The sequence below is a fragment of the Rhinolophus sinicus genome, linkage group LG05 (assembly GCF_036562045.2).
Source record: "Rhinolophus sinicus isolate RSC01 linkage group LG05, ASM3656204v1, whole genome shotgun sequence".
Taxonomy (NCBI): domain Eukaryota; kingdom Metazoa; phylum Chordata; class Mammalia; order Chiroptera; family Rhinolophidae; genus Rhinolophus; species Rhinolophus sinicus.
Window position 1 is genome coordinate 164,929,823 of NC_133755.1, and position 14,251 is coordinate 164,944,073.

At 39.5% G+C, this 14,251-nt stretch overlaps 1 protein-coding gene across 8 annotated transcripts in view; it reads left to right on the forward strand.

Moving 5' to 3' along the window:
* PHACTR2 (phosphatase and actin regulator 2) overlaps nucleotides 1-14,251 on the forward strand; it is a 232,808-nt gene that overhangs the window by 58,221 nt on the left and 160,336 nt on the right. Inside the window, exon 1 of one of the 8 annotated variants that reach the window (XM_019744466.2) lies at nucleotides 3,167-3,484. The exons of 6 other annotated variants lie outside the window; for them this stretch is intronic. In XM_019744466.2, the coding sequence (XP_019600025.2) occupies nucleotides 3,472-3,484 (13 nt within the window). In that variant the 5' untranslated portion in view covers nucleotides 3,167-3,471. Of the gene's footprint in view, nucleotides 1-3,166; nucleotides 3,485-14,251 lie in introns of those variants that run through there. One more of the 8 variants, XM_019744471.2, reaches the window with a different exon arrangement.

The following is a 14,251-nucleotide window of genomic DNA, read 5'->3' on the forward strand; positions in this document are numbered from 1 at the left end:
TGGAAAAGTGTTTCTGCCTCTTTCTTTTCTCCACAGCATCCATTGGAACTGCTGTTGGTCCACCTGGGCTCAGATTTTAGTCAAAAAAAAAGGCAGTGCATGATTGCCACCAGCTCTTCCCTGTGTCCCCCACGTGTGAAAGCGTCTCATGGAAAAGTTAAGAAATAACATGAAATAAACAGAACTTTTCTAGGATGCCAAGACATTCTCTTCTCCTTTGACATTGAGAGCAAGAAGGTTGCTAATAGTTTTTTGGAGAAAGATATGACAATGGCCAGGTTATCACCAGGTGCTTGCTGATACATTTGAAGGCACTGGACACTACTGGTGGCCTTGCCCTTGCTCTCAGCTTGTCAGACCTGGAGTTACATACACCTTACGACTAACCCCGGCAAACTATCCTTAAAAAACTCAGATGGTGACAGGTTGTAGCCTTCTTTCTATAGGTAGGATAACACTGAGGGTATTTTGGATACAGGTGCTCCAAATTACCATTGGTCTCAAACAAATTTAGTCTGATTCTAAGACAGCTGAGGAATATAGATATGGGAAGCTAATAAAAATGGGAATTAAACACATATTTAAAACACGATTTTGAACATTAAGCTTATTGATGCTGCTACTGTGCCGCATAACGTCTCTGGGACAATTAGAAAGGGCCTGGTGAACATTTATATTCAGGAATTCCCCAACAAGAGCATTTTAATTGTGGGTCTGAATTAAATCAAGGGAGGGAGTGGATTCTCACTGGAGCTTGAGGAAAGTGTTCCACTCACTGTGGTTTTTCATTGTTACATTGCCTTCTTCTCATGCCAGGTAGGGACAGTGGTGGTGCTGGTGGCGAATGCAGGGAGACATGAAGCAGATGTGCCCATGGCGATTTATGCAGTTTTTAAATATCCTGATTCCCTAATAGACACTCAACATTAGTTTCATTATTTTAGGCCTCTTTCTATGTTGCCCATCCCATGTTTACCTCTTACATCATCAATAGTTAGAGAGGGTCGGGTACTTAGCTGGTGAAGAGAGAGCGAGTGAGTTCCTAAATAAGGAATGGGTCTGGTGGCAAAGCAGTAGAAAGGATCATTTTCTATCCTTTCAAGTGGCAAAAATGTACGGAAGGACCCCAGTCCCTCATCTGAAACCCTTGGGTTCTGGTGTGTTTCAGAATTCAGAAATTTTGCATTTTAGAAAGGTAATATAATGTATATACTATATATTACATATAGTCACCAGCAGGATCTGAATAGATTCCCGTAAGCTATAACATTAACATTTATGTAGCAAAACATGATTATTTACTCTGAGATAAGTAAAGATTTTAAATAATCTCCTATCACTTCAACTCACGTTGGGACACAGATGCATGTTGGGGCCAAACTTGGAGGGAGGGGGGAAGCACCTTAAGATTTTTCAGGACTTTCTGCATTTTGCAATTGTGTGTAAGAGATTGTGGATCTTATAATAAATCATCCAAGTTAAGTAGTGTTTAATGGTCTGTCCTTGGAACAGCAATCATTGTTTATGAGAAAAGTGTTTTTCAAATGACCAACAAAACAAACTTTTGCAATACAATCCATTTGTATTTTGGGGACTGACTGTACTAATAAAGATAATCAGAGACACATTTTGAACTGTGTACAAAGCTATTATAAATATATTCATATTATTCAATGTGCACTGCCAACAAATGACACTTCTTAGCTACTCCTTACCAAAATCTCAGACTTTATAATGTGTTTTCTCTCTTTTATATTTTGCATTTCCCTAATTCCTCTCTTTAAAAAAAAGTTGTTTGCCCTAGATTTTCTATTGATGACAGTCACTCTGGGTAGTTGGCCTTCTTAATCAGGACAAGTACAGTAGATGAGGTATGGGAGCCACAGTGATTACAGTTTTATGGAATCCAAGTATTTTTTTAAAAATATCATTTTTTTTTTAAACCAATAGAGTGATATATGCTCAAAAGTTTGTGACAGAAGTGAAATACTGGGGTTAAAAATATCAGGGCATAATCACTGAGAAATTCAACTTTTCTTTTAAGAAAACATTTCTGTCCCAGTACTGATATAAATGAAGTATTTTGATTAAACAATAACAGAACCTCAACCCTATAGGAAAACCTAAAATTACACTAGAAAACAAAAAATACTTAGAAGCCTGTTGAACTGGAAGACTAGATTATAAATAATTTACAAGTGGTTTGTCACTAGAAATTCCCGTGGCAAAAAGAAATGCTAAATAAATGAATTGCTTTTCAACCTGGGTGTATAATCACACTAAGAACTGTTTTTAAAACAAAACTTGTCAAAGTAAAAACCCTGTAGAGTCTTACTGTGCTGTGAATTCATTGTGTCATGCATAGGTCAAATGAGGCCATTGTAAATTTTTTCACTATATCTGAGAAAATGCAGAAAATTCAGAATTATGCTGTCCCCGGATTCTAATGTCATAACAATCACGAGGCATGGTGGTGTATGATTTCTTCAGCACTCTGTTCGTCCTTATGCCTTGATTCTGTGAGTACTTTTAGGTGTCTTTGAAGGTCATCTTTACATAGCCAAATGAAAGAAAAGAAGTGAAATGGGTTTTCCTCTGTTAGCAAATGCATTTGTCTTGATTCTCAGATTTCTGTTGTTGAGATGGCTACAGATTGGAACATAGTAGAGACTCCCCTGACATCTTCTGGCCATCATTTCTTGTATTATTAGTGACATTTAGTGCAATGCTTTTGAATTTTTGTGTTAGGCTAGGTGGGCAGAAATTCTGAGCAGAAATAGGAACACTAGTCATGATGAAAACATAACCAAAATGGAATGGCAGTGCTCAGCTTCTTAGCATTTATTTAGAGTGGCAATATTAAAGATCGCCTTTATTTTAAAATGTTTTACTGGCTATTCCTTGCTCACCCCCAACAACAACAAAAAAACTTTAAAATTTTAAATTGAAAAGTTGCCCAGTCATTCAGTGATCTCAGCGATAAGGCTGGTGGACCACCTTTGTAACAGCCCCAAAGAAAGACTAATTTATTGTCTTGTTAAAGATTCCTTTTTACCTTTTAATTATCTGTGCCTCTCCCTGCTCATGTTTGTCCTGGCATCTTATGGGAAAGCACTGTGTTCTGCGTAGCATATGCACTTCTTTCCTGAAATGTGCAGTACTCTCCACATTGCAGTGATTTTTTTTTTTTTCCTCTTTTGCTTAGAACAGAGGTGAAAACCTCAGTGGATTCAAGTATCCACTTGATAGGCTCGGTCTCTCTTAATCAGCCTGTAATGGAGCTAATGGCTGTTTGTCATCCTTGGAGATATAAATTTCCTGGCGGTGTCTCCTGCAGACAGTGCATGAAGTATGCTGTGTGTGCCAGCAAGAACTGATAATCAGCAGTAGGGCAGGGTGCTTCGTTAGCCAGGAGAAGAGCCCGGCTTCCCAGCTACCAGGCTACAGAACTCGCCTCGCCACTCCTGAGACATGGACAATGCCGGTAGGTAAAACAGGATGAATTCTTCCTCTGGGCTCGAGTGCGGTCTGCATCCTTCTCTGCAGAAGGTTTGCCTGTGTGTTGCTCTTGTACTGCACTTAAATATTCAAGACGGGGAAACATGGAATGTGTTAACCCTGCTGCGTTGTCCTCAAGGCAGTCAGTCGGTGTTTATTTTGAAGAATTGGGAATGCAAATTATAATTCCACAGTCACCTTTTGGAAGACTACACTGTTCTTTTATTTAGGCTGCAGGAAGTGTGCTGTTTGATCCTTTTGTGCTCAGAACAGTGGGTGAAAAATGCATATAGTTCATGAAACAACTTGCTAAGGGGTGGCCAAAGGTAGATGGAGTTAAGGAGCTGAACACAATTTTTTTTTTCGGGGTTACAGTGTGCACAGTGTAATAGACAGATTCTTGTGTCTGATGCTTAGTCTTCATGTTCAGATGAAATGGAGACAATGTCTCAATGTCCTGTGATATTTTGATTTCAGGGTATAGACATTAGTGGCCAATCAGGGACCTTTGAAAAACCTATTTGTTTGTAATATCTTTCCTTGACAGCTGGACAAACATGACTGTGGTAGTCATCTAATGCCAATCAAATGACAAGCAAAAAAATTACTTCTTATGTAGAACTTTCCTCTTTTTCTTTGCTATATTGCACTTTTAGACAATTATTCCCCATTTCAGTGTTATGGACACTAAATGCAGAATTCTCCCAAGTGTGTTATGGTTTCTCTGTCTCCTGAAACTCATTAGTTCAGTTGCTCAGCTGGTAGCAGTTTCACAGCAATACCAGGCAGCGCCTGGAGACCCGGTCAGCTCTGCAAGGAGGATGCATCATGTACCACACATTCTACACAACAGGACCACCTGTTTTTAGTAAAACATATTTGTTTATGAAGTGTGGCTATTTTGAGCCTTGGCTCAGGTAGCACAGGCAAGCAGAGATTTTGAAGGCGGAGTGTTTTGACTTCTTTTATGAAATAACTTACCAGGAATCAGACTCTGTGACTAAAATAATTTTGTCTTTGACATTGAAGGCATTGAAATAAATTGGAACAGTACTAGGGGTGAATTTTGCAGGGTCGTGAAAGAAACACAGTAAGTATAATGGAGAGAGTGTGTGTGAGTGTGTGTATGTGTGTGTGTGTGTGTGTGTCTGTGAGTGTGTGTGTATGTGTGTGTGTGTGTGTGTGTGTGTGTAGTTGTAGTAGTAGTAATAGCAGAACGAGACTGGATTGATGCATCTGAATTATACCCCACATTTTTTTGTCATTAAAAAAAATGTGCCATAGGGCTTGTCATGAAAGCATGTAGGTATGATGTTCCATGACAAGGCACAATTTCAAGATCAACCCAAAGCTTCTCTAATTACAGCAGTAGAGAGTAGAAAATAAATAAATAAACTAGAATCCCTAATTTAGCCTCATTTAAAACTTCTGCCACCCACAATTAATTGTACTGAGGTCCTGGCAGAATTATCACTTTAATTCAAGTAAATGCCTTTCTTAACTGACTCATGTATTTATTTAAAGGCCATTTAAGAAAAGGAATGGAACTACTTACTGTAGCAGCCTTTTTGTAGGTTTAAAAAATGCTAACGGGTATGATTTTTTTGGCCAACTATAGCTTAAGGGGACAAGTGTTTTCACCATTTGTACTTATATTTATTTATGCTTTTTGATGCTGTTATAAAATGCCTCTGCTTGTGACATGTTTAAGAATATGCACTGTGTCAAGTGGCTTTTAAAGCAGCAAGTTCTAGATCATTTCAAGTTTTAGGTGAAATCCCAAATGTAGGTATGTATGTATACCTTTGAGTGGAATAATAGGCTTTTAAATTACATCATTTGAATATTTCAGAAGTAACGTCTTTCTTAGAATGGTGAATTGGCTGTCATTGATCATTTTGTATGGTAATTTTTGGATGATGTGAGCAGCCTTTCTTATAGCAGGGAAATGTGAACATCCATCACCCCCCCACCCCCACATACACACACTCACTTCAATCATTTGTATTGACTCTAAGGAAAGCATTTAAGATGGTACTCGTAATTGCCCCCTACCCCCCAAAAATGAAAAATCAAATCTCCAAATATCTTTAACATTCTACCTAGACACCCCATGAACTCGGAGCACTGCAGTTTCTCCAATTTAGTTTAAACAAGATCATGATGTTGAATATCTGCCTGTATTTTCCAATCAGAAATGGGTTTAGGCCTGGATATCAGAGGCTGACAGTTTAGAGCTGAGCACCTTAACAATTGGACCCTCTTTCGGGCCTCTTTCGGGCAGGGCTTTCTGTGCCGGGGTTTGGATAATTGTTAGGCGGAAACACAACAGTGGGTACACACAAGCCGAGTGCCTCTGACTTACTTAAATCACGCAGAAGGCTGCGTCAGGCATATTTGTGTGTACTTTCTGTTATTAACAAATACGGAGGAGTTGGGACCTGGGACTTGGCTCTTTGGGTGACTATGTGCACATTTCAGCAGGTATGGTGTGTGAGCCTATCCACCCTCTCCTTAGCAGCGAGAGCTGCCATTCCTCCTATCTCAGAGAAGGAGACATCCCTTCCCCATAATTGCTGGCTTATGTAGTCCTTTAAAAGCTTTTCCTGGAATAACAATAAAATATTTATCAAACAGTGTGTGTGTGTGTGGAATATGTCAGGGCAGTTTTAGCAATATCTAACCTTCTTCTTCCTTTTCATGTGACTGTTTCTTCTTATGCGTTCTATAACAACTCAGGGGGATGGTCCTTTATTAAACAAGTCTATGACTGCAGCTGCAGTCCATGTTCTTCTGCGCCTACGTTTGTGACTGTTTGCTCCCTCTCCCCCTAGCCTTCACCAAGTGCTTCTCGTGGGTGAGGTGTGGAAAGAGATGCGGAGGCAGAGCTGATGAGTAGCATGTGATTAATATCTTAAAAAAACCCAATGTTTTGAAATGTAATTCCATATTCTTCAGAAACAGAGTATTAGCACAAGTTCTGTAGCATTTTTTGGGTGCCTTTTTCCTCACTTGAGACCAAGATATTTCCATTACTGTGCATGGGTCCTGAGAGGTGCATTCATTTGGGAGGGGAAGTGGCAGCTGTGAGAGCTGCTGTGTCCTCATCTTGCATTCTGTCCCTCACATTCTGGTTTAAAGGCTTTTGACCCTTGTTATATAACCACTGAATGTGAGAAGTTCACAGACTACGAGCTCCTTGCAAAAGAGAATGGAGAATTATTTGGGAGCCAGGTCGAGGGAAGGTTTATAATGGATGGGTCAGGAGCGTCAAATAAGCTGAGATGAAAACCAGCTCTGCTACCTGCCATCCCAGTGACCACGAACAAGCTGTATAAATTCCGTAGCCGTGTACTTTCTCATCTGTAAGGGACAATGATGATTGTACTCTTGTCAGGATTGTGATGAGGAGAAAATAAGATAATATATGTGAAAGCTTTTAGTACAATGGCTGGCGTGTGGTAATACTCAATGCATTTGGCTATTTAAACAACCATCCAAAAATTAAAGCAGGATTGCTTTCTAAGCAAATATATACTCTAGCAGGATGTCTTTAGCAGTGTGATGATGCTATGGCAAGGTAAGCATTTCCAAGCAGAGGACAGTCAGGTGGCTGTCCCAAGAGTGCCGTTGATGTTGATGTGGGTGGTGGTGCTATGGGGATGGGATGGAGAGATGCATTGGTGGTGGATCAGCAGAGCATGATGAGTGGATTAGGAGACAGGGGAAGTAGTCCAGTCAAAGCAGACTTTTCATTAAAAAAGAAATTCATTCTTATTCTCTGAAATGCCTTTTACACTGTAAAAATAGTTATTCTTGAATATTTCACTAGCTATGAAATAAGTAATTACAGTATTTTCCTTTGACTTTCTTGTGAAGACTACTGTGCTATTGTAGCACTTTCTGGTTCATCAAATAAGTATTTGTGAGCATCCAGGATTCACATAAATATATCTTTCTAAGGGAGAGACCAAAATTTGATCATCTGCTTCTAGGAACATAGGTTTTCAAAATGATGATATTACTATAGGAGTCACTGGCAGTTTAAAACATAAATGCCAAAACGAAAAATAGGTTCACTTTAAAACATGAAAGTACTCCATGAGTGGCACTGCAGGTTCTTAGTAGTTTTTACTGATTGTAGAACACCTTTGACTGCCTGAGAATAAACCAACAGACATGGTTTAAGAGTGCACAGAAGCAGGACAAAGTCTCTGTTTCTGAAACAAAGTTTTTGTTTTTATTTTTCAGATCATTGGAATTAGTTCTGAATGTTTTTCTTTTCTTTGCCACCACTCATCTTTCCAAAGGCAAAATGAATTCTTGTGTTCATACATCCATAGGCTAAAATAGGGATTCTTGTGAAGTGGCTTGCTTGGATCAAGAAGAAGCATTGGAAAAGATATGGAGAACTAGCAAGAATGCATTTTGGCAAAAAAAAAAAGAAAAAGAAATCAATAATCCATCATTATCTAAATAATATGCCATTGCCTAATTCCATAGTATACTGATTAACATAGAATATTAATTAATTCACACACACAGTATTTAGTGTTCAGGCAATTTGGGGAATTGTTGAGTTTAACAGGGTCAAACACGTTATTTAACATGCTAATAGATTAGCATATAATTCCTTGCCTGTGCTAATATTTGTTGCGAATTCCCAAGATGGAATATAGAATGCAGCATTTCCTAGTCATATAAACCACAGGTCATGCCTAATTACAAAGTGAATAACTCAGATTTGGGGATCACTGTTAAAACCCCTTCATTCTTATTTTTGCTTTCCATTTTCACCTTACTCTTCTTCTCCTGAATTCTTCTCAACTTCCTGTTTCTAGATATAGGAAGCCATTTTTGGGAGCTAGCAAACGGTTTGTTTGCATAAATATCAAAGCTTGAATATTTAGGAATTAAATATCTGTATTATGTATGTCCAGGGTTCCTCTTGTTCTTTGTTTCTAGCCTTTGGAGCATTTCATTCTTGTTAGCATCACCATCTTATGAAGGAAAGAGAAAAAGAGAGCTAGGACTTAAACCTGCTTTGGAAATAAATGGAATTCAGTTACATCTATGGGATTAGGAGTGATGTACAGATTTTATTTATCCAAACTAACATGTCACATGAATTATTAAAATTGATAAGAGTTTTATATGTAAAAAGTTAATTTCAAAGTTCTGTTTTGTAAGTCAGGCATCGCAAACATATCTAACAAAGGCAAATTATATTTAACTAGATACTGGGGGTGCCAAAAAAATGTATACAAGTGGACACTTTGGTCAACGTTGCTCAAGCAGTAGTTCACCGTAATCAGAAGTTTCTGGATGTTGATGGTAACCACTTTGAGCACCTCTTGTAATTGCAGAAGTCAAACATGACTTGTATTCATCGTTTGTTATCGGTATATATTGAGTGTTACAATTGTAATATAGTTTTCCTTTCTTAAAATATGTATACATTTTTTTGGCACCCTCTGTTTTAAATGTCTTGAAAAGAAGGGAGCTTTCTTTTTTTTTTGAATGTCATTATGTCCTAGGCACCAACTTAAGTATTTTACATGTCATGTCATTAATTCTTGTAATCACTCTGTAAGTAAATATTATTTTCCCCAACTTACACATGAGGAAACTGAGGCTAAGTGACAGCTCACTCAATAAAGAAGTGGGTGATTTATAAACTGGAATTCAGCTCTTTTTCACAAGAGCAAAATTCAACCCAGCATTTTTCATATTGTCATATTACACTGAGAGTGGGGAGTTTTCATCTTTGTGTCTTCTACAGCATCGAGTACAGTACCTGGGATGTAGTCACCATATGATATATATTTTTAAATTAAATCAAGTATGCTATTGAATTAATTCAGAGCAGTTTTTCCAAGAGGAGATTCATTTTTAAATAGCAGTGTCCAAGATCAGCATATCACATACCTAAATACACTATTAGATGGAAGTCCATCCATGGGTAGGAAGACATATGAGTGTTTCTTTCATGAACATTCATAGGTATTACATGGGCAAGCAGCCTCAGGCCAATCATGAAGGGACTTTTATTCTATGAGCTCTCGGGAAGCCTTAGGTTTGAAGAAGAGGCATGACATGATAAGACTGGTGATTTCAAGGCATAATCATGGGAAGAATGGATGGGAGAGAGGCAAGAAAGTAAGCTCCTTAGAATGAAATCTACTTACAAGGCTCTTGTTTGGGGTGGCGGTGTTGATGGGGAACTTAATGAACTAAAACCAGTGTTGTTTAGTGCCCAGCACACAGCCCATCTTCATGACACCTTCCTAACGGATCTTGAAACCGTACCCTTCTCAGGGCACTAACAGAACCCACCGTACAGTTTGTACTTGATGGGAGTCTGTCTGAGATTACCCTCCCTTTCTAGCTTTTCTTCCCAACCATATTTTAAGCATTTTGAGGGCAGCTGACACATCATAGAGATTTGCTGTATCCTCTAAAGAGTTCGAGAGGTGATCTCAGCTCTGGCCACCTGTTAGAATCACCTGGAGAGCTTTTAAAATATACCAATCTGTGAGCCCCAACCTGTACAAACTAGATCAGAGTCCCTAGCGTGGGGTCCCAATATTGGTATTTGTTTAAAAGCTCACCAGAATAGTTTAATGGGCAACCAGGATGGGAACCACTGTATAGACACTCAGAAATAGTTACCTAGTAGAAGTAAGCACTCCGTTTCTCTCCCCCTTCCTCTTCTCTGCTCTTCCTTCTCCCTCTCCCTGAATAGGCCAATCTAGCTGAGAATGTGTGCTTGGGAATTATCTGCTTCCTGGTGGAATGTCAGGCTGTGTGACTAAATGAGACCTCCAAGGAAATAAGCTGAAAATAAAAGATCAGAGGCTTCTGGACAATGTATCAGGATAGGACAATGGAACCCAGGCTTTCTGCAATTGATCCTTTTGGAGTATGTGGACCTGGTCAAAAGAAGACAGGGGGAGAGAGGTTGAGCCACATACATCTTAATCAGGAAGATTGTTTTCTCCTTCCGTGTCTCTCAAGCAAATTAAATACTGAGTGAAGATTCATCACAGTGGCAAAAACTATTTCTGGTGAGACTTGAACATGTAAAGTTTTAAATTAATAAGAGATGCTAAACATGCCTTGTCAAGTGTTTATAATAGAATAGATACATTATCAGACCCCACAAATAGCACTGCTATGATTTAGTCATCACTAACCCGGGTATCTGTGCCGAGCGGCTGGGTCAGAGCCACTATTAGACACCGATGCTATATTTGCTGTATCCATGTGACTCACCACCGGCGGCCTGCTTTCTAGTGATAGAGAAATAGGTCCTGTTCCACCTTATACTTCCCCCTACAAACACACACACACACACACACACACACACACACACACACACACACACACCTCAGAATGAGTTTCAGATCATTTTGAATTGACAATGACCTTAAATATCAAAACATAGGGATGATTTGATGAACTTGCTTTTGTGAGTATTTTGGTAAATGGCATGCTTTTTATATTAGGCTTACTATCTACCTCTAAATGGAAACAACAATAAATTAAAAACAAAACAAAACACCACCATCTTTTGTGGTATTTGACTTAACATGGTTGCCAGGATCATTTGAAAAAGTGTAATTGACAGAGGGGTTTCACTCTAAACGTGTTTACAAATGAAGCATACAGGATTGGGTGGATCCCCCAGGGTTTACAAAGGAGACCTCCAGGGGACCCTTATCATGTTTTGTTTTGTTTTTTGCCTATGATGTCACTCCTGCACAGATGTCCCTCATATCCCCACCGTAACTGCCCCTCCTGCTCCTTCTTCCTGTCCCCCTCACACACGTGCACCATGGTCTGGCCACACTGCACTTCTTGGTAGACCTCAGAAACACGCATGACTTTAACATGCTGGTCCTCTACATGAAGGTCCTGGCTGCATCTCTCATCGCCATCTTGAAAAGCCTCCACATTGACGAAGACCCGGCTCAAGTGGCCTCTCCTCTGTGGAAACTTCTGTCATTCCTTTGGATAGAACTGGCATTCTCTTTCCTTGACTCCCACAGAACACTTGCCTACCCCTCTTATAGCACGGATCAGATGAACTGTAATACTATTTTATGCATCTGCCGCTTCAACTAGACCACAGGCTCCTCCAGGATGGGCCTTCTCTTCTGCATGAGCTCATTTCCTCATGCAGCCTGGCCTGGTAGAAGATAAGTGTACAATAAGAGGGCAAGTGAATAAACTGATTGAAATAAAGCCTGATGTCTACCTTTTATTGTGCTAATACTTGCATAGAAACGATGAATTAATTTTTATTGGCAGTTGAGTGGTGTGGCCATATACCACTTAAGACAAGCAGTGGGAGCCTATCAGAATCACTTGGGAGTTAAAATGTGTCTGTCTGTCTGTCTCTCTATCCATCCATCCATCCATCCATCCATCCATCCATCCATCCATCCATCCATCCACCCATCCATCCATCCATCCATCCATCCATCCATCCATCCGTCCATCTATCTATCACCATCCCAGCCCCACACCAGACCTATAGTTCAGAATCTCCCATGGAGGGCAAGAGATAGTTGTAGTTTTGAAAAATATGTTTCCTAGGTGATTCATTGCACACTTCTGTTAAGACTTGTCAGCCTAAGGGACATATAATGAAGCTGCTCAGACAAAGCAGATTTCTACTGCTTTGTGTGTTGTAAAGATTGTTGATTGTTGTCAATATGAAAGCAATCATTGTTTAGAATCATAAAGATCTTGTGCCATTCACAAAAGTGCTCTGATGTATCCTATTGGAAGCCTTCATTGACCTGTTAATGAAGCAGCACCTCTCACTGAGACTGGTGCGTGGTGGTGAAGTCTGTATTTTCTTCATCTATGTACTGTGGAGAGGCACTCTCTAGGTTCCATATCGGTGACTGAGATTTGCTTAAAACTTCATCCACCCAACTTGCCTTTCATTTGTCAACTGCTGCATGTTTCTGTTTGCATTTCAGATACTTGGGTATTATTTGCCTAATAATGGAAATTTGGCAACCATCCATCTTTACAAGCAGCTTAACTTAGGGCATTTTTAATAAGGAGGTAAAATGGAAGATTGGCAATCCTGACCTTTATGATTGGTCAGCATGGTATAAAAATAAAAAATATCTTAGGTTTCCTATGTAAGACTTTCTTCACAGTACCCACCATGCTTGTCTGTGGTACTTACAGAACAGACGGAAGTAGGTGGAGCCAATTCATTTGCTCAAACAATAAGCATGTTACAACATTCATTAACCTAAGGGTCACTTCTTTAAATTAAGGAAGTTCAAAGACATTTGTTTAAATAACTGTGTGACTATGATTCTAATTGAAAAAAGCCAGAGAATTAAAAATTAAAGCCAACTTTGTCTGTAAAATCCAGACTTCGTGGAAAACCAGGAGCCCTGTAGCATCCATTTAGAAGGAAGCACCACCCTTAACTTTTCAATTTCCTGGCTTTTGTCAGTTTTTATCACAACCCTAACATTCTGTAAATAAAGGTGTCTCTTATGCTAACAGACATGGCTTTGTCCCTTGCAGCTCCAGGGTAAGTTTTCATGAGCCTTAAAACTATAAAAACTCCTAAGGTACTTTTGGATGCCTGGTTTATTTTAAAACAAAATCAAGTCCCACGAAACAATGTTTTAAATGCAGGACTAGAACTAAGTGATTTTTTCCTTTTTTTTTTTAGAATGCTGTACATTCTTCAGTTACATCCCTTTCATCTTCAAAAATGCTTACAAATATAGTTCATTTCTCACAGTTCTCCAGTGAATTATGTAAACATTTCAAATGATCATCTACTTTTGCAGATATGAAACGAAGACACAGAAGTGTATTTATTTATTTATTTATTTATTTATTTATTTATTTATTTATTTTCAGAGAGTAGCTTCGTGCACAGCTTAACTGCACATGGAAAATGTTGCATTGACATAGAAAAAGCCTGTCTGGTTGAGTATATGCTTGGCCATTTGCCAACTCATGAGACATGGGTCATGGCAAATCTAATTCCCATTGACTTTTATGCAGAAGGAAAGCCAAACACAATTTACCCTTCGGGTTGCATGCAATATTGTTTTTCAGGGAAATGTGGTTATGTTTGTCCTAGCTACAAAGACGGTCTCTGGGGAGGACAGCCAAATGGCTTTGGTCACAGTGTCCACGAAACAAAAGTGTCCTAATTTGTTATCTCGAAGCTGTCTGTGCTAGGATATGCAATCAGGTGATCAGGGAATGGATAGCAGCTGGAAATTCTGGCAGAGGCTTATTAATTTGGGGACCACATATAGGAAGGGTATATGTTTATATGGCAGGTGGGGGGCAGAGGGGGGGACAGTACAAACCCCCAGGGAAAGGACAAGAGTAGGAGGATTAAGGTAGCCCTGGCATTTTCCCACAGAGATTGAGCGTGGGGATCCAGTTCCAGATCTGGGACGGACTGGAGTATTGGGTAGGGTATTTGGACAGATTAGAGGGAGAGAGACCAAGGTAGATGCTAGTTTATGAAACAAGTTGACAGAAGACATGGGGAGGGCTGTACAGGTTTTATTCTTGCTTATTTATTTGGAGTGAGCTGGCAACAAAGAAAACTCAAGTGATCAGGGATGAGTTCCCATGCACCCTGAGTCCCCTCAGGCCCCCTCAATGCAGACGGGCAGCTTGTTGCCATAGTTCTATCTCTTTCTCTGGAATAGCACAAGACTCAGGCAGCTACCAGGAGGCTCATCCT